Source organism: Chelon labrosus (assembly GCF_963514085.1).
Source record: "Chelon labrosus genome assembly, chromosome: 10".
NCBI classification, from domain to species: domain Eukaryota; kingdom Metazoa; phylum Chordata; class Actinopteri; order Mugiliformes; family Mugilidae; genus Chelon; species Chelon labrosus.
Genome location: NC_140360.1, coordinates 18,915,727 through 18,936,899, shown reverse-complemented (window position 1 = coordinate 18,936,899; position 21,173 = coordinate 18,915,727). Strand labels below are relative to the sequence as shown.

General features: G+C 42.7%; 1 protein-coding gene across 2 annotated transcripts in view; it reads left to right on the top strand.

Annotated features, from left to right (window-relative positions):
• scube3 (signal peptide, CUB domain, EGF-like 3) overlaps positions 1-21,173 on the top strand; it is a 69,832-nt gene that overhangs the window by 44,572 nt on the left and 4,087 nt on the right. Inside the window, exons 7-22 of one of the 2 annotated variants that reach the window (XM_084553475.1) lie at positions 843-890; positions 5,744-5,860; positions 7,443-7,565; positions 12,363-12,479; positions 16,062-16,184; positions 16,309-16,425; positions 16,499-16,594; positions 16,762-16,878; positions 17,251-17,412; positions 17,512-17,715; positions 17,946-18,107; positions 18,207-18,374; positions 18,478-18,639; positions 18,725-18,922; positions 19,026-19,178; positions 21,022-21,101. In XM_084553475.1, the coding sequence (XP_084409601.1) occupies positions 843-890; positions 5,744-5,860; positions 7,443-7,565; positions 12,363-12,479; positions 16,062-16,184; positions 16,309-16,425; positions 16,499-16,594; positions 16,762-16,878; positions 17,251-17,412; positions 17,512-17,715; positions 17,946-18,107; positions 18,207-18,374; positions 18,478-18,639; positions 18,725-18,922; positions 19,026-19,178; positions 21,022-21,101 (2,147 nt within the window). The remainder of the gene's footprint in view (positions 1-842; positions 891-5,743; positions 5,861-7,442; positions 7,566-12,362; positions 12,480-16,061; positions 16,185-16,308; positions 16,426-16,498; positions 16,595-16,761; positions 16,879-17,250; positions 17,413-17,511; positions 17,716-17,945; positions 18,108-18,206; positions 18,375-18,477; positions 18,640-18,724; positions 18,923-19,025; positions 19,179-21,021; positions 21,102-21,173) is intronic. The other variant, XM_084553476.1, reaches the window with a different exon arrangement.

Genomic DNA, 21,173 nt, shown 5'->3' with positions numbered 1-21,173 from the left:
TACAGGTTTCCTGCAGACGTCCTGCAGGGCCGTTGCAATCTTGGCTGTGCCCGACTCCACCTAACTCCTGGCTAATTCAAAAATGTGTAATAATAATAATGCATTTTATTTAAAGGCGCCTTTCTTGGCACTCAAGGACACGTACATACATTCATAAGAAACGACAGCAGAAGAGAATGAGGTGTAGCGATGGTAGAGATGAGTTGGCTGGTGACACCTAGGCACCCAACCGGAAACTTGACACAATACACACCTGTCACTGAAAGCAGCCCCAGCCTTAATTATTAACAATAATAGGCTTTGATATGACCAACGTTAAAGTGTCATGAGCTCGAGACAAAAGCTGATTTTTATTTTTGATTTATTTTTCCAGCCTGTAAACTTATTTATTTCTGCTGTAAAGCATTTTAACATTAAGATCTTTAGGGATTGACTCACTTTGAGTTCAAGCCTCAAGTGGCCACTTCAGGAACTGCAAAATTTGTCACTTTTTCATTAGCTTTATTTTTCATCCCTGACGGTTGCTGCATGCTCTAAATGTGTTAAGGCCACTTCTTCATGTTGTCCTCCCATTCTTCTATGGCAAAAGTCAAGTATGTGCACATTAAAGTGTGAATCTGTGCTCATGCATTGTTTATTTATCCAAAAATCTCTAAGAAGGGAAGCTGCACGTGGTCCTACAGAAAGCACCATGTCGCTGGGAATAAGGTGGACACGCACTGTAACACATCGAATTAGTTATTTTCTTACATGACACACGAATGCTGTGTGGTTCAAGTGTACGGAGAGCTAAAGTGGTGTTTTTACAATGTGTGCGTGCGTGTGTGTGTGTGTGCATGCAGGGGAGAGGAGTGTCCAGTCCCAGGCTGCCCCACAGCTGTTCCCTAATGGTAAATATGCGTTGCTCTGACTCCTCTCTCTGGGGGTCTGTGGGTGTGGGGAGTAGAGGAAGCTAACCTAGCAGACACTGATCAGGCCCTTCCCCTCCCCACAGGGGCATCATCCTTCTGACCCTCGACCTCTGACTCCTCCACCACCTTCCTCTTCCTTCTGTGAATGCCCTCTCAATAACAACCACTGCTCGTGTCAAACCGCACCTTTTCAAAACACAGCTGTGAACGGGGAGCCTCCGACCCGCAGTATGAGCGTGATTTAAAGAGATGAACATGTACTGTATCTAATACTGACAAATGGTGAAGTTAATCTTGTCACTAAGCACATCTACTCAAGGATAGATTGTGCTCCAGTATTTTCATTAATGCATTTAACTCTTCAACTCTAAGAAGCAATATTGTAACGTTTTTTTCTCCCCTAAGACTAGATTTATCTGACAGCTAAGACGACTCATAAAAACTTCAGATGTCTGTGAGTTACGAGCGGTTACAACATAGAGGCATTTCCCTTCTAAACGTCTCAGATGGTTTCATTTAGATAAGTGTTCAAGGCTCAAAGATGTTAAATTATCTATGTTTGTACAAAAACAAATCCAAGTAATGAACATAAATTGAGTCGAAACTCGCTTCACCTTGACCAGGAAAGGCAGAAACATGCTGCTTCTGCGTGTATCTGTATTAAACATCTAATATTATGATAGATGATGATAAATCGCTCGCGTAATCAGTCATTTGACATTTGAGAATTTACACTTCACTTAAATAGGACTTTCAATGCAGGGCTGTAGTTGTAATGGACTATTTTTACATGAATATACTATAAAAAGAAATTGCAGTTTGAATAAGGACGTATTAGAATAAGTTCAAGTAGTCTTTATCTCTGCTTCAAAACATCACCAGTTTAACTGTGATGGCTTTTTAAGAGACAGACCAAAGACTTTTGGCTTTATTTGTGTTTTGACATGACTGAAATGAGCGAAATTAAGCCTGCACTGTTTCAAACACTCTAGCCATGGTGTTCCTAAACTCCATCGTCACGGCCTATTAGCGCCGTTGAGTGAGCCAATAACGTGTCCGTGATTCAGCATACAAAAGATAAAACACAGAATCCCTCCCAACATGCCTTTTCATACGCATGTAATCTTGTGTCAGGAAAGGCTGAAAATAATCAGTCGGGGGAGTTTCTCCTTCTACTTTGTTTCCAAAAGTAATTAGTTTCACTACATTTCCAGTAAAACGAACAATGGAGCCCATGTGTTTGGGGGGCGGAAACAGTGGAAACCTTACTCGATAATATCGCTAATGGAGTTCGGCCTAATTTTCACGATGAGCCGTGTTTTAATAGAGATGGCAAAGATGCCAGGAAAAATAAGCTCATAAATCTGTGAAGACGTATCAAACCCCTGATACATCAAAGAGATTTACGATTTAATTACACCATGTAAGAGACTGAGGGAGGAGGCTTGTTCTCAGAGGAGTAGCCTGTTCAAGGTAAGAAGTGAAACAGTAGTGTTTTAAGTTACTAGCTGGTCCTACTGTACGTACATGAACACTGAGTTACACACATGCTACAATAAAACAGTCTGACCTATTTCAAGATTTCATGTCCTAGTTTCTGTTTTTACGTCAGAAATAGAAACATAAGGAGGAAGATATATTCTGTATGCTGCTAACAGGTTTGTCTCCTGATTTACTGTTATTGTTACCAAATCCAGCATCGTATTTGCACCTTTATATTCTTATTGTGTGGTTTATGTTAATGAGAGAGCATTCACCTCTGTGCCTCAGTTGGATTTTCATCTGGTAACTCCTTCTGGGGAACTTATTCTAACTGCATGTTTGCTCTTTGGTCAAGTATATCCAGTATTTCCTTAAATATTAAAACGTTTTCCACCAAGTTCATCTATTCCGAGCGATCAACACACCCAGCGAGACTCTGTCTGGCGGCTTTTTGGGAATCCTGTCCGCTCACCCTTTCATGGATTTAGTTTGCGGTCGTCATAAATGGCTGATGACAAGCCGCTTGTCAACAGTCCTGATGTAAATCAAGAAGTGCCGCAGCTAGAAATCATGTGGCTTCTGTTAAAAGATTATGTACACTGTCTGAACCTCTCTGTATGAAACACATACTATGAGGCTCAGCATTAGACCGAATGTCCTGCGAGTCACTTCGGAGAATATTTACAGAAGTCGGCCCACTGTTGCTGTAATTGCACGTCCCGAGCCAGTGTGCTGTAGATGTGGCTGGTGTGCATCCAAAACACACAAGCTGACGCACATGCCAGAGCGCGCGTCCCTCCCCTGTCTTCACAAAACCATAATGTCAAAAATGTTTCTTTGCTCTCTTAACACATGATCATTACAGTTTGGTGAGATGGCTGCCTGACTAAGCGTTTTGGAGGCAAGTCCTGACACCGTCTTATCGTCTCGTCTGCCAACTGTCTCTGCTCACACTTTGCAATTATGTGAACCCACAGTGCTACACTCGCAAGTCTGGTTTGGGGCTGGGGTGTCACACACCAGCTACTATTCTCCTGCGAAGGATCAGAGGCAGAATCACTATGTTCTGCAGACTGCAGGTAGCAGACAGGATATTGGAGACGGCTCACAAAGAAAGGATATCACCTTTGAAGTACATTAAAGTGAACCTGTGTAACTTGTTATCCGTCACAAATGACTACAATATTTAATTCACGTGAACAATGTGATAATTCGTTTTTTTAAAATCTGAAAATCCCCTTTTGGTGCTACTTCAATATGTTATGTGTGATGAACCGTAAAGTGACAGAAATCAGCATACCGACTAATATTTTTTTTTTATCCAGTAGTCATACTGTATTGTGTCCTGCACTGATGGCGCTAGTCAAACCGGCTTTCAGCTGATTAACCATCTACCTGTGGCTGGTTAGGCAGATCACACTGATTGGCTGCTGAGCTTAGAGAAACTGTGTAGGAGAAGAAAAATGAATGATGAATCACACAGAAGGTTCTTGTTTTCTTAGCATTCTAGCCTCTCGGCTGATAGTAACTATTTCCTTTCACTTAGCCACAGAGCATACAGTATGTGTCAGCTGGCCATTGGCCGAGATCCTTGCGATGTGTTCAAATGCAGCATTTTGGTCCAGACACAGAAGGCGACCTTTGTTCTGAGTAGTCCTTTGATAGCGGTTTGCTGCGTCCGTACCTTCAGAGCTGACGTCGTTCTTCTTCCAAAAGTTGCACAGTCACGCTTCAAACACAAATACTCATGTAGAGTATAAGGTTAGGAGCATGTATTTACAATTGCTATAAATGATGACTTTTAAAGTCAATAATTAATCTGCAGGAACAGCGGTACAAAAATCCAGGAAAACAGTCTAAATCATGACAGCGTACAGTATAGCGGCAGGAAGATGTTGGAACAAGCCAATGATATAGAAATGTATACAGCTGGATTTAAAAGAGTGTCACAAATAGAGCTTAATGGCAAACAACCTTTAAAGCAATGTTTATGAGTTATTTCCAGGCTAAAGTAATTTTTCATGGCCAGGTAACCCTAGCTTTTTAGCTCCCTCTTCATTTAAAAGCTTGTCCCGGTATAAAGATACACCATGTTTAGCCTTTAGGCAACATCATCTACTGGACTGTTTTGAGCTGCTATCATAAAACAGCTATATAATATAATATTTCATCGCTTGTTTTGCTTTGATACTTAATTTTACTGTTACGTTCTGTATTTGAGAGGAAGAGCTTGTTTGCCTATGGCTCCTGCAGGCACTTTTAGTTTTAAGTGAAGAGGATTAGGTGTTTCCCAAAGGGTTCCTCGTCTATAAAAAAACCAGTGCAGCTGCATTCCCTCTTCAGTGCCACGTGTGAGCTGCCATCCCCTTGCCAGTGTGAAGTCGTAGACTAGCCCAGCTGCGCTGACTTCTTTTTAGAGGTGCCTGCCAGCCAGCCTCCTACAGCCCATTAGAGAGAAGTGATGAGCTGTGTAGATGACCGGTTGCTTTACAGCAAATAAAAGTGATTGTTCCAGGTCACAAAAGACTTTCTTTGTTTGTGTTTGTTTTTTGTTTTTTTTCCTGAAGTGTTCGGGGCTTTCTTCAAAGCTGCCAAATGCTAGTGAGGCACGCACTGTTCTCTGATGTGAGAGCAAATTCCTGCTGTACCGATGCTTAAAATGAAAGCCTCTGTGAAATTTGTCACTGTCCAGAGAAGAGACCTCAGCTCTCCTGTCTTGACGGACTACCTCCCTTTTTCAGATCAGTCAGCCAACGCTGGGCCAGGTAGCTGAAATTGCTTTTTTATCCCCCAAAATGCCTGGGAGGTTTTGTCAAAACTGGGAAAATGTGGTGGCTTTGTCTGCATGTGTCTGGAGGTGAAAACTGTACCTTCATAATGGAGGGGAGATGGACGTCCTACAGCACAGAAGACGTTTGGAGGTCAAAATTCACCTTGACCAATGAGAAGCATGCTTCCGCTCACCTGGTTATTACACATGTACAAATGAACAATCTATGTTTGGCTGTGTTAACTATAATATTTCCTAATGACTGTTTCCTTTTATTAGTCATAAACAACTGTTCAGTCCCCTGCTGTTAATCTCATTTAGCTGCTGCATTTCTGACAGTTCTGGCTTTACTTCCTCTTTATTCCTCTCTACCACTGATCATCTATTAGCTTGCTGTTCTTCTAATCTCCTCACAAACAAGAGTGGTCTGTAATGGGGTGCATATAATAGTGTGTCTTCTAATTTTTCCAGTGTTGCCAGTATGCATGTATGCCGCTTCGACTGGGAGAAATAACTAGGTCACCATCCACTGTGCATTCTTCTGTGGAGTTTGTCTGAATGAGTGCTTGTTTCCCTGCAGAGACCTGCGCAGTGAACAATGGCGGCTGCGATAGCACATGTCATGATTCAGTGACAGGAGTCCGATGCAGCTGTCCTGTTGGCTTCACTCTGCAGCCGGACCGCAAGACCTGCAAAGGTAACCCGCCCATCGCCCACGGTTCCAAGCGGCGCTCAAGCTGCACCTGTCCGGCTGTCACCAAATTAATCTCCTGCTTGTCGTGTTGCCAGGGACACTAGAGCTTCCTTCTCGGCCTGGATCTCACATAAAATTAGTAAATAGTTATTTACACTGCTTCCCCAGAGTATCATCTTTCTCCACTAGTTATATTCTCTCTATAAACTACACTATGATTGGTTTGCACTCACCACTGTTCTTACAGTGTCTGTATCCATCACCAGTCTCCTCTACTTTCTGTTTTCCAGCAGAATATTTTGAGCAACATTTGGCCATGCCACCACTTTTCCTGACAGTGTTTCCTCTGCATTATCGTCATCCTCTTTTCTGAGAGTGTGAGCACAGCATCCACCTCACAAGCAACCTGCCTACAGGAGAAAGTTTTATATTTATTGTCTTCTAAATCGTTCCCAAACCTTGCTCTGTGTCGTGTTAGCAGATTTGGGAAACAAAGACACTACTGACGGGGAGTAGGCGAATTGGGAGAGAATGAGGCCAATCTGTGTTTCCAGAAGAGCTGGGATAGAAATCTGTCTGCTTTCTATGGCTCGTAATGTTGCACTAACAACTCTGATAAAAGTACATTGGCTTCTATTAGTTTGGTCTGAGAGGAAACGAGAGGAAAACAAACCCAGGCAGCACTGGCACAAGAAGACAGGAGCTCGCTTCAGGCCACACACTTCTGAGGAGTGGATACAAAGATGAAGCAAGGAACAGATTATTTAATTCCATTTCTCATGCGGTTATTTTAACCAGATGATGAAGACTCCCTCAAGAGAAAGACGCCTCATTGGTGATTATGATGATGATGATGATGATGATGATGATGAAGAATTAATCAGCAAGGCTTTTGAAGGGAGCACCATCAAAAGCAAAGATCAACATGTGACCAACATATGACATATCGATTGAGCATCGGCCCCACGAAATAAAAGCAGAGTAATCGGAAGGAGGAGGTGGACAATGATGATTCAGAAACTTTACCGCTGCGAGGCTTTATTGTGCGAGAGCTGCAGCCCATTAAAGCCACACGCAAACTGGGTTTAGTCCGTCTAAGGGCCAGTAAGGAACTCCCTGAAGCTCATTTCCAGTTTTTGCAAGTACAGCCGAACTACTTTGCACCGTTAGCCTAACGACCCCTGTTCACATATATCTCCACCTCTCAGTTCAGGTTTAACAGCTTTTTTATGAAGTTATATAAAAGTGGCTGTACTTCAGCTCAACGTGGTGATGAACCGCTAGCGAATGACCTGACGCTGCGGTTCTTTTTAGCTCTAGAGTGGTTTAACATCTTCAAAATGATCAGGAAAAGCAGGAAAAAATTAATGTTGCTGTACGTCTCCTTGATTTGTAAATGGGCCACTGTGTGCTACCAAGGAAAACTATTTAGAATTGTGTTCACAGCTCGTTTCCACCACACCTCACACTCCACCCCCCCCCCCCCCCCCCAAAAAAACTCACACACAGGTTTAAATAAAAATTTTTGTCCTTTTCATTTTTCATTTGATTGTTCCCACTACTCATTAGGACTTTCTGTTCACAGACATTGATGAGTGCCGCCTCAACAACGGGGGGTGTGATCACGTGTGCCGAAACACAGTGGGTAGCTTTGAGTGCAGCTGCAAGAAAGGCTACAAGCTGCTAACCAATGAGAGAACTTGTCAAGGTAGGTAACCCCTTTCATTAGCTTTTGCCACTTAAATAAAACTAATGCTCCAAAGCTGCTTTTTTTTTTTTTCTACCTTTATAGAGAGACATTTTTTACATGAACTAGTAGGAGCTGCACACCAGCTGTGCCCTCCTAGTGGCACAAAAATAAGCTCCCAGTGATTTCTTGCCTGCAGAGAAGCCAAACCAGGCCTGGCTTGATTGTCGGTTATATTTGGTGGTAGCCATCGCTCAGCAGGAGGTATGAGGTCTAGCTCCACAACAAATAAGAGTTTGCCCTGGCTGAACACAGGTGTGGAAAATTAAAGCTCCAACTCTAAAACTTCTGTTTCTTGGATGAAATCAAGCCACTACAGAAACATCTGCTGAAAGAAGACAGGCGGGCGAGAACTGTGGAGCCGAGCTCAGCCTCTCTCCGAGTGGAAAAACAGATGACTCGCAATTCTTTATTCTTTTTTTTTTATTGATGTGGTCAATCAATATCCAGCCTGCTAGACATCAATGTCATGCAATGTGTTTAGAATTGCTCCACTGAAGCACACCACTCTCTACACTGTGCACAAACAGCCTGAGCGCTGAATGAAAACATACCCCGTGTCACTGCGCTTCGCCACCACTTTCTTGTCTCCTCAGATCTATTTTTGGTGTGGTGCCTTTCTTTTGCTTTTTTGGAGGCAAACAATGCAACTGTTTACTTTGCCAAAATGCCACGGATAGCTGACAAAATGTCGCCTGTGCATGTAGGAATGTATATCTGCGCTTGTTTTCTGTGGCACCGTGCCTTAACCAGCTCAGCCGTGTGCTGGGTTGTCAGGGTTGTCCTTGTTTGGTGCTGTGTGTTTTGTCTGGAGAGAAGGGTTGAGATAAAGCTCACTTAATGTTGAGTGAGGTGTTGCCAGGTTCACACGCACTCTGCACTACTAAGTCACCTGTCTGACTCTCTTCCCATTCCTGACATTGTTTTCTTACTCTTGGAATAAGAGCAGTGCAAAATAAATGCCTCTTGGTAAAGGTAAAACTTAATTATTTCTCTTCTGATAGCCGCCTGGTACTAGTATGCACATCTGTTATTGTTATACATGGTTTTTAAATGCATTTCCTGAGAGTTGGGGGACCTATAAGAGACATACTGAAAGGACTATGACTATATATCCTTATTTTTAGTTCTTAATGTGGGGCAAGCTCTAGATCCTACATTTCCCATAATTCAGTAATCAAGGCAAGATAACAAGGTCATTAAAGGTCATATGTCTGAGTAGTAAAAAAAGGTTCATGAAACTCACCTACTTTTAATATGAATTTAAAATCTGAGACCGTTTTTTACAACCTGGACCTTATTTCTGGCATAAAATACGATCGTTTACTCACCCATATAACTTTGGTGTCATTTGGAGTTGTTCGGATGGTATTTAGATCCGCATATAACCATATAGTGTGAGTGACTGGGGCACCGAAACGCAGCCTCTAAATAACGCGTTATCTGCCACCAAACTCGTTCATTTCACCAATATTTTGTTATGATACGCTAGTGCTATTCCCCGTTGAGTCCGGAGTTACCTGTTATCTATTCGCTGACGTGCAGCGGTTTGTTGTTCTTTGGCCAGCTGTTCCTCTCTCTGCCTCCGCATCCTCCTTTCAACGAGCTCCTCATCCGTATACTCTGGCTCAAAACGGTAAGGACGTCCATCATAAACAAAGTCGTCGTCTACAACCTCAGAATCGGAAAAATATTCAGCCATGTTGCAAAAATCTAGCAGTAGCAAATTACAGGTAAACAAGCCAACCGACGCGGGTGTGCGCGGCGCTCAGAGATGACATCATCCAGGTCAGAGGTTAGTAGGTCAATCTACAGACCCCGGATGATAATACCAGGTAACTACGGACTCAACGGGAAATAGCACTAGTGTACAATAACAAAATATGGGTGAAATGAATGAGTTTTGCGGCAGATAATGCGTTATTTAGAGACTGCGTTTCGGTGCCCCAGTCACTCTCACTATATGGATATACGTGGAATCGAAATATCGGCTGAACGACTCCAAATGACACCAAAGTTATATGGGTGAGTAAACGATGGTATTTTATGCGAATTATCGTTTTTTTTATGTAAAAAACCGTAATTCCCCTTTAACTGCTCATAGTGATCATAATTTGTAATTTATTACATGCTTACATTTATTTTCTATAGTTTAGAAATTGCACTACTACACTGCTGCAGCAACAACACAGTGCAGCCAGCATTCAGTAGTATTAATTTTTTTTTAAATTGGAGTCTGTAGATATTGTAAGCCTGTCCTCACACAACGATTTTCTTGTGCAAAATCCTTTTAAATAACCCTTTAAACTTCCTAGACATGACTGCGTCTAGAGACTCTATAATAATTTCATCATGCCTTTTATTTATGAGTACAAATCCCGAGTTGAAAGATTTAGCAGATTAGGTGCACCTGCTGCGAATTTACAGCCATGGTTTTGTTAATAGTTTCTGGTTCTTGGTTTGGTGTCAAGGCGTTCTTGGGTATCTGTTACACTGAAATAGACGCTTGCCATCTCCACGAGGTGTTGAGATGTGTAAACTGAACTCTGGGTTTATCTTGGTTTAAATAGTCATGGTGTTTCCCTGCTCTCAGTGGACCATGACCCAGACGTCAGGATGGGACTTGTCTGCTGAACCCTGTCAGCATTCCTCCGCCCACGACAACCTCCACAGTCTCCTTCTCATCTTTTTAATCCCGAGTAAGGCACCCACTGAGATGTTCCATTGACGTGGCTGACTGTTTTCTCCAGTGGAAACGTCTGTGCCGGAGGCCTTGCCATTTTGTTTTGAGTTACGTTGGAGGCAATGAAAGGCAGCAAAGAAGAAACACTTTGCGATAACTCTGATTTGTGATTTCCATCTTACCTTGTCAGTCAGGTTAAGAGTGCAGGGCAGCGACGTGACTGTTTTCTCTTTGCTCGTACATAGTGTACATCACCTCATGATGGCGTCATCTTGCCCACCCACTGCATACCTCACCTTGGCTACCTTGTAAATAAGGGCTGGAGAGGAGTCCTAGACGTCTTGACACTCTGCACATAATCTAATCTGCAGCATGGCACAATGCAAAACAATATAATGATCAGTTGCAAAATTGCTCCTGGCGTCACTTATTGCCACATTTCTGAAGGATAAACTCGGCTACCACGCCTCATTCTCAGAGGGTATTAAAACTCTTCGTTTAAAAGTGTGCTTGAGTAAAGTTTATCCTTAATATGCCAACAAACTGTCACTTTCATAATGCCTCACAAAGCATGTGCCAACCCATGTTGCACTCATCTACCACCGCTCCCAGGAATCTCCAGAGGCCTCCACAGGGGATACACCGCAAGTACTGTATGAGCTTGTTCTCTTACATTTCAGAAATTCTATTTGTGGTCATTTTAGCAGTTCCTTGTAAATCGTATTAATTTTTGTAGAAGTTGATCTGTTTATCTAGAAAAAGGTGGAGCATCGAGATATTTTGATGCTTTTCCAACTTTTGAACATGGGCGTATGGATCTCCTTCAAAGCTCGAGCACAACTTTGTAAATTAATAAGTTTTTAATCTCCGTACATTTTCATCTTCTTGGTGCTCACACAACACGCCTGCCAAGTATTAACCTCAGCGACTGAGTTCACCTGTGCTGTCTATGAAGGATTATGCCCAGTGTGAACGTGTGCATCTTTTGTGAAAACCTGTTTAACCATGCAAGGTTTGCGCAGACATCTCTCAGTCCGTCCTCTTGGTTTCTGCCCATTATTTAACTGAACTCCTGTAATTGCTCTGAAAAACCTGCGTCATCTGTTTGATGGCAGCTGGCACTACCTCATAACCCAGAGGAGGTTCAGATGGAGCCGATGAAAGCACGATATTCCTGGGAAAATCCAGGGGAACCTTTCCTAAATTAGCCAATTAGACATCCTACAAAGTTGAAGCACATCCCCATTTTCTCCCAGCATGAGCTGCCCGGGCTTGACACAGATTATTACTGACATTAAAGGAAACTTTGATCATAACAAAACCAAATGTCATCAATCTCCTCCAGCTTCATGTATCAGTCGTTATGGTCTTCGTGCCCATGACATTTAAGCAACCCATCAGGATGCATGAGAGGAGAAAAGCCAAAAAAGAGAAGTAGTCTGCTGACAGGCAAGAAGGAGCTGTTGAAATGTAGATTTGCAGGTGTGATGAGGCTAATCAGAAAGACCACAGACACTGAAAACTGACGACTTCCTATCTGCACTCACGCTCTGACATATTTCTCATTATTTTTTAAACATCACAATGATCAGTTGTTTTAATGTGATAATTATGGGGTTTCTAACAAGTGTGTATCACTTATGGTATGGATGAGAAAAATGAAAATGATTGGCAGGTTATATGGGGAGAGGGGGAAAAAAAGCCCCCCGGCTCCTATTATCAGCTGAAGAGAAGACTTTCTTTTGAATCCTACTGTGGCCGCTCGTTATTTCAAAAATGCTTGGAAAATTTCATTTCAGGGCATTGAAATGGAAAACTGCGTGACTGCAGTGGGTCAATCGCTATACCAAGCACCAAATAGAAGACATCTTCCTTTGAACAGGCACTTTTGTAGAGCGTGATTTGACCCGCTGCAATTCTTTACAAACAATGAATACAATGCACAAGACGAAAACAGGAAAACACGCCATGCTAGGACGACAGGAGAGCCCTGATTGAAGACTGAAAGGTCTTTGTTGTGATGTGTTGGACTGTTTGAGAAGTTCTTGACTGTGTTTGTCTTTCCGTCTATACAGATATTGATGAATGCTCCTTCGACCGGGCTTGCGACCACTTCTGTGTCAACTCTGCCGGCAGTTTCCAGTGCCTTTGTCACAAAGGCTACGTCCTCTACGGCCTGGCACACTGCGGAGGTGAGCACGCACGTCTTTTACCCCCCACGCCTTCTCCATGGCTGTAAATCACCCATCAATCCCTCTTCCTATTCACCCCACTCCTCTTTGCTAACCCTCCATTAATTAATCTTATGTATAACAGGAAAGCACAACACTAGAAAGCTCATCGATGGTTAAAATAATTTAAATTTGTAGCGAAGGCTTACATAAAGCACTGATGGTAGATTTTATTTCCATACTTTACGAAATAACTGTCCATGTAACTTTAATTTTGTTTTTTTGGTTATTTTGTATTAATGATAGCATCTTACCTCAAGGCATGTCAATACTGGTCAGTCTGCAACTTTGTCTCGTCTAAAATATCTCCAGAAAAATGAATAGGACTTTCCATATATTGCCGGCATAGTGTTCGCATTTGTGACTCTGACTGAAATGTCCTAAATACTGTTATGTAGGTTACCGTGGAATTAGGTAAGGACATTCATGTTCCCCTCAGGATGAACTGTAATTTTAGATTGCTCTTGACTTCTATAACTTTACTAAAGTGTACATTTGTCCATGACAAAACCTTCAAGACCCAGTACATGTGCCTATATTTAGGGGTCCAAGCACTGTAAGTGCTAACATGTCTTAATTTTCTCAGTGTAGTTCATCTTTTCTCCACCTGACTCCTAAATCTGCATGCTACAGCGTCCTTTAGGAATAACACAAAAATCCCTGCGTGCAGCTGCATTCTAAATCAAAATTGATCTAAATGCTCACTCTGATGGATTGCCCATCACAAGTGAGTTTTGAGTCTCTGCAAGTTGATTTTCAAATGGACTCAAATGAGCTAAAACAGGTGGCTGCCTGGAAGGGAGGAAATTCATCTAAGGACCAACGCTACAGTGGGCAGTAATGTAAAAGGTTGCCAGGTTGTGCTGCACTTTAATGGACTAAAATGTGAAATAATGTCATGAAAATTATGGTTCGTCAGGCCTGAGTATGACCACGTCCATCAAAAAATTACCAGGTAGCTACTGTACTCTGGAGCAGAGAAACAGCCTCTGGTGTCGGGAGGAGGCGTGTGTGGGGGCGCTTCAGATCTGCCAAGAGGCCCGCCAGAGCACATCATGGTGTTGTGGTGGTGCTTTGATGGAGTGTGTATCACCAGTTAGAATCTGCTGCTGTCTCCAGCGCCTCGGGGACTCACAGTAGTTGAGACATAGAGAGGCATAGGCAGTCGAGATACAGAGCTGGTGATTTGCTCTGTAGTTTTTGTGTGTAGTTTGACAGGTCTGCTTATCAGGAACGTTGCAACTGGATGGACTGAATTTAGAGAGCGGTAGCTTGTACATGTAAACAGAACAGCGCCCTTGGTTACACCCTCAGACAGTAATATGGTATACTTTCATGTTTTTAATAACTGAGCGGCTTTCTTGCTCATTATGCAAATCTTTACTGCCATTATCTCAATTACCACCAACTATATATTTTTTTTTTCTCACTGTCTCACTGTCTTTAGACATTTAAAATATTATGCCACTGATTCAAGTGAACCAGCTTTTAATAACATCTTTTTGAACGCTTTGCTGAGAGGTAATTGCAGTGCTGTTGGATTTCATTATATATTTAATGGGGCTACTTTCATTTCATCCACCTGCTGTATGTATTTGTTGAATTACATACAGCACTATACAGTATTTCAGAAAAGTTGAATAGGTTCATGGCATCCATTCCCCACATGGGCAGCTGTATTAGCTGTCAGCCGAGGGAATAAATGCGCGAGAATTGGATTTGTAAGGCTTTTACTCACATGATGGACTGTGATCAGGCCACACTGAGCTGCTGAGAGGAAAGAGGATGGTCAGGCGTAAATGACTCTCTGTGCCATTGTTGAGAGAGCCGGTGATGAATGATTTCCCCCTCACTTTTCATCAGCGCTGTCGGAACCGTTGGATAACCCCAGAGATTTATGGCGCTCCCCGTTGTACTTTCTTCATTCCCGGCCACAAGCAAGGTTATGTTATTCCCCGTGTGGTTTATCAGCCGAAATATAGCTGCCAAACAACCCAGAAAGCTGTGTTCAGTGTTTAACAATAGACTCACCCTAAACAAACCCAATTAGGTCATTGACCTGCTGTCAAGCATTGTGCCGAGGCCTGTCAACATTCTTCCCTAGTGAGAGTATATCCAGCCATTCTCCCTCTCAGCTAGCAAAACAATCTGCTCATTTTTGCTTATCTGGTAAGAAAATAGACTCCGAGCCGTTGCGACTAAATACTACGACTACAATGCAAGTACTTTATTTTATTTTATTTTATTTTATTTACATCATTTGATCCGACCAGCTTAACAGAAACGGATTCTCGTTGTACCGAGAAATATGTGTGTACATAGATCTAAGAAAAAAGACTCTTTAATCCCCCAAAACATACACAGGACTCAAGTTGATATCTTAACAGTTAAAGATTTATTGGAATAATAAAATATAGAAAAAGCTGCCCAGATTGCGCTCAGCGAAAATTCCTCTTAAAAACCTCCATCAGGATTCATTGTTTGGCCTGGGAGTTGTTGATGAATAAGCTCAGAAAAACTGATTAAAATTTCAAGATGACGACATTTCCACGAACTCTCCAACTCATCCTGAAATTCCTCCGCGTGACACAAAGCAGTTGTTGAGCCTTTTCTTCGCTTGGCTCGTCTCCGCGCTCGTCTGTAAGAGCATGCGGAGGAAAGGAGATCTGGAGAAATGTTAGAGAGGGTCTGTTTGGTTACATTTCAAGTATGGGAGGAACAAAGAATTCAAAACAACAGTGTGCTGGCAGATGAGCTACGCTTCCATCAGATATTCATTAGAGTGCTTTGTCCTTTAAATCGAGTGCTTTGATGCGGAGGATAAGCTGCACGTCCCTCACAACATTTCCATGCAGTTTTGGCTACACGTCGCCTGAGCGCTCTTGATGAAGTCATCATCTTCTTGAGGGGAGTGCAGCGGCATGCAGACTCTTTTTATTCAGGGTGAATAATTGAACCAGACAAGGAAGAGCATTTCATATCAGCAGGCCAGATCATCTATCACTGCCATTATCTCCGTCTCTCTTCTGGTGTCTCCGTCGCTTGTCTGCAGCCTGCCGAATCCTCAGCTCTGCTCGGTTAAACTAATTTTCTGTCTGGCATCGATTGCAGCCAGCCTGCATCTGGATCCCGGATGCTTTTAGTGGTTTTAGCTCAGCATGTGTTTGAAAAGGTGATTATATTTTACTGCTTACCACAAGTCTTCCTCCCTGAAGACCAGAGAAATTTTGACCATGAAATTGAATGTGGGTGACTTCAAAACAAGAAATCACTTCTGTTTACACGCGAACACATTAATCTTCCTTGAATGTGACTCTGACAGGAACAATTGAACTGAGCTCACGGAAACTCCTTTCACAGCTGCACTGTTTTGTTATAGGCTGGTTTTCTCTTTAACTCAACGTGATTTTACTGGATTTTCTCTTGATGTTTCTGATGCCAGTTTTGAGTAAAATCTGTTCTTCTCTCAAATTTTAGAGTCCGTGTAGGCACGCGCAGTTGGTTGACTTATTCACAAAACTTTTGTGACACCCTTTTTCACAGATATTGATGAGTGCAGCATAAATCGAGGAGGTTGCAAATACGGCTGCATCAACACTCTGGGGAGCTACGAGTGTACCTGTCCGCCAGGGCACAAGCTGCACTGGAACAGGAAGGACTGCGTTGGTATGTAGCAGCACTGCCCCCATGTGGCTAATTCGCTGACACACACTCAACACAGTGCATAACGTTCCTCTCAGCTCTCATTGTAAGGAGTGTATGACTCACTGTGGGGTTTATTTTCTCTCAGAGCTGGTGAAATGTGCTCCTGGTCTGGTGGCACCAAAGGCCACTCTGACTTGCAGCAAGACGGGCAAGAAAGAGAGCTGCTCTCTTACCTGTGCTTCTAAGGCTCACTATCTGGCAGGTATGTGGACCCCGGTCGCCGTGTATTCAAATGTGTAAATACTGTGTATTAATAAGTTATTTTGCTCGTGCAGAGTCTGATAACAGCTACTCTGTCAGCTGCGGGATCCCTATACTCAGAGGGAAGTCTCCTGCCAGGCTCAACTCCAGCAGCAGTCAGAGCTGCATAGGTTTGTTACCCGCCATTTGTGCTTTTATTTTATTTATTTTTTTAGGTTCAAATCATTTTCAGATAAACTACTGTGTCAATAACGGCAGCACAGACAGCTTTCTTTGCAGTGCTTGTCCTTGTGATGTTTCAGTGTCCTCCTACCCACTTGGCTGTCTTTGTCTGTAGAGACTTTGGCCCCTCCGGTGAAGCAGACGGCTTCTTTCAAGATCAAAAACGCCAAATGTCACCTGCACCCTAAGGTGACTGGCCGGACGGAGGACAGGGGGCGCACACTAGGACCAGGTTAATCTTCATCTGTGTCATTTGTGTTATACATATACGAGTTCTGAAAGATAAATGTATAATTTGAGCTTTTCTAAGTCACATTTGCCTTGTGAGGCAGCTGGATTCTTACGAGACGATTCATCAGTTCATCTTGCCAGTCTCTTAGGACAGTCCTTTCCTTGTAATGTTCCTGTAATGACAGCAGAATCACCTAGTTACATAATAACTATATAACTCACTACACTAACTTCTTGCTAGCTTTCAAAGCTGCTCAGACTGCAGCTTGTTGTCTTTTGTCTCCGCTGCTCTCCTTATACGTAATTTGTTGTTCTGACCTGGGTGTCAGAATGGGGTATGCCTCATTCATTATGAGATATGTTGTGTCTACAGGGGGAGGGCAGCCCTGCAGCAACTGCTTGGTAACGTTTGTTAACCTCAAATGTGACTCCTCCAAGAGAGCCAAAGGGCGACGTGCTCGCAACCCCTCTAACAAAGAGGTAACGCGCATTACTTTGGAGCTGGAAGCTGAGGTCAAACCTGGAGACACTACAGGTCAGCCATCCCAACTAAACTGTGACAGCTGTTCGTGCAGTTACTCTACAGTTGAGCGATTTTAATTATTATTGTTGTTATTTATTGACCCATAACCAGGGAGTTGCAATCTCAGTTGCCTGAGACAGCGCATGGAGAAGCAGGTTAAGACTTACATCAAGGCTCTGAAGAAGTCCATCAACCAGGAGCGCTTCCTGATCCGGGTTGCTGGTTTGGAGTATGAGGTGGCTCAAAAACTTCCCCAAACGGCTCCTGTTCCGGAGAACTGTGGCCCTGGCTGGGAGAGGGACAATGGGCGATGTGGTAAGACCAGAGAGCTGGACCGGGGGTGTCGGATGGGAGCAGCTGGCATAATGCAGCTGGCATTAGATTTAAGGAGTGTAATCTTATGGTGTGCATACAGTGTGGGCAATTTAGATTAAGACTGTTTTTTAAGACTGTTTTGTAATGCACCTGTTTTATGTTGTTACTGGATCAATTAAAGTTAAGTGTGTGCTCGTCTTTGACCAGAATTGTCTTGGATATTCTCTCAGTCAGATGTTTGTCGGGGTCTTACTACCACGGCGAGCAGGAGCGTTGCGTTCAATGTCCACCCGGAACTTTCCAGGAGAGGGAGGGACAGCTGGCCTGTGACCTCTGCCCTGGCAGCGATGGCCATGGGCCTGTTGGGGCACGGAATATCTCATCCTGTGCAGGTAGTCTAGGGACGATGTTGCACATATATATCTAGTCCGATGAGGGGCTGCTGTCCTTACCGAACCTGATCGTTTTTTTTTCTTTCAAATCAAATCCAGGTCAATGTCCAACAGGGTACTTCTCCAGCGATGGGTTCAAACCCTGTCAGCTGTGCCCTCAAGGCTCCTACCAGCCAGATTTGGGACGGACCCTCTGCTTCCCCTGTGGGGGAGGACTGAGCACAAAGCGGGAAGGTGCCAGCTCTTTCCATGACTGTGAAGTCAAAGGTCAGATTTTGTTTTGACATAATGCTCAAATAATCTTCCTACTTCTTCTTGATTCTTCTTGAACTTCTTGATTTAAATATTTTTTTTCTTTATTTCCCTACAGTTCAGTGTTCTCCAGGTCATTACTACAATACCACAGTGCACCGGTGTATCCGCTGCCCTGTGGGAACCTATCAGACAGAGTTTAGACAGAACTACTGCATCTCCTGTCCGGGAAACACCACCACTGATTTTGATGGTGCCACGAGCGTCTCACAGTGCAAGAGTGAGTATGAAAATTACTGTTTTCGTGTGGTTAAATTTCCTTGACGTGAGCTTGAATCTAATCCGGTGTGCTTGTGTACGTCTAGACAGGCACTGTGGTGGTGAGATGGGCGAGTTCATGGGTTACATTGAGTCACCTAACTATCCTGGTAATTATCCTGCTAACGTGGAGTGTATTTGGAACATCAATCCACCCAGCAAACGCAAAATCCTTATCGTGGTGCCAGAGATTTTCCTGCCTTCAGAGGATGAGTGTGGAGATGTGCTGGTCATGAGGAAGAACTGTGAGTGTCTCTCTTTCTGGTTGATGTTTCAGTGGAATTTAGTGTTGATTTATAAGCGCACCAGTAAATCTGACCACTGTTGCTCTTCCTGTGCTCCTTCAAGGGTCAGCTACGTCCATCACCACCTATGAGACGTGTCAGACCTACGAGCGGCCCATCGCCTTCACAGCTCGCTCCAGGCGTCTCTGGATTAACTTCAAGTCCAATGAGGCCAACAGTGCCAGGGGCTTTCAGATCCCCTACGTTACTTATGATGGTACGTCCTCAGTTATCTCATTAGACAGCTTGTACTATGAACTGTAAGAAAAACAACACATCTGTTTTGGTTTTATTTGAGCTGATCTTCAGATATCCATCCATGCAACCAATTGGAGGAAATGATATTCACAACTATAGAAAAATGATACTGCTATCAGTATTTGAAAATTCATAAATTATCATCAGTACATCGGCCAATTGCTGTTTTTTTTTTCCATTAAAGGATAACATAAAAAATATGTTTTATATTGTGCAGAAATACGAAGAATCTGCAACAAACTGTTATTTTTAATAATCTATTTCATAAAATTAGGGAAAATGTTTTGTCTAAAACACAAAGATATTCAGTTTCAACTGTCTGCAGACTACAAGAGTATAAAATCCTTAAAGATTTTAAATCTGACTTCATCTCACACTTAAGGAGAAATTTCATATATTCTCGTCTCTAATCTCTAATTTACACACACACACTTACAACACAACATATTGTTTAGATTATTGTGTAAGATCAGGGAGCACTGAATACACCACTCGATCTCACCGGGAAGTGTCTGTGAACAGAGCAGAGACAGCGGTTTCTTGTTGCCGTTTCTTCATAATTGTTTGCTGTGAGAAAAAAACTAAACAAAGCAGAGGAGCCAAAAAAGTGTGGACGAGGAAATGGTTGGGCAGATGTGGTCGACACAGTGTGTTTGTTCTGTCAGTGGGATTTTCAAACAATCTGTCAGTTATTTGTTGGAATAATTTACTGAGTAGCACTAAATGATAACCTAAACTTACCCCATTACCCTTTTATTCTAAGAGTTTCTCGTAATAACATAAAATCTAATCAATGAAGAAACCCTTTCAAACTTTAACTCTTTATCTGATGAGACTATTCATAACAAAAGTTTAGATTTATGCAGTGTAGTGTTGGCTATGATTTAATACCCAGTTAGAACGTCACATTGATGGAAATCCGTCTCGTTATTTAGTTTTATAGGTTTATAGGCACATAAACAAACTGCTTGAGCAAACAGCACTGAACACCAGCGCTGCCATACTACCCGGATAGAGTCGAATGAAGTTTTATCACTCCTGGCAGCCACCATAGTTGGAAAGCAAATCAACGTATTTATACATTACATCTCGGTCATTGCACTGATGTGCCGATGCAGCCCTACTGGGCATGAATTAGCATAAAAGTCCTGGCTTCTGAGCCCATCTAGAAGAAAGAGACTGCCTATATTCATATCTGAAAAGATGGAACAAGGGAATGTTTGAATTAAATCTCAACACAGTTCACCACCAAGGTGTCAGGCTCAAATTTGATCTCAAGAGGGCCGGACCAGTAACAGCAAACAGCAAAATATCCTATAAATAACAACAACTCAGAAATTCACCTTTTGTTTTTAGTGCAAAGAAGTACAAGTACATTATGAAAACATTTATATTTAAGGAACTATCCTTTTATTTTATGAACAACTTGGAATTTCTTAAGAAAAATAAGTACAATTCAATCACATTGCTGTCTGCTGTTTCGCTCTGGATGCTGTGTGTCTGCTACTCTTACTATAACAATGGACAACAGTGGACATATTAGGAACAGCAGTTACTTTTATTGCAAAATTGCAGTTAATGTCTTCTACGTTAATTTTGCACTTTACGAAAATTCATGCCAGATGTTTGACACCCCGGGTTTAAAACCTAGCTATCAAATAAAGGCCCGTGCCTCTCCAGTTCTATGTCTGTGTATTGTATTGATTAATCTACGTACCTAGTTTTTGGATGTGCATGTTGTGTCTTCCAAACGACTCAAGATGACTAGCGCTAATTACGCTTTGTGTTTTTCCTGAATTCAGAGGATTATGAACAGCTCGTAGAAGACATCGTGCGAGATGGTAGACTCTACGCCTCAGAAAACCACCAAGAAATCCTCAAGGTGAGCATTTTTCTCCCTTCCTACAGCATGTATCGCTGTCCTCTGGTAGACAACCTGAGAATGGTGATTCAG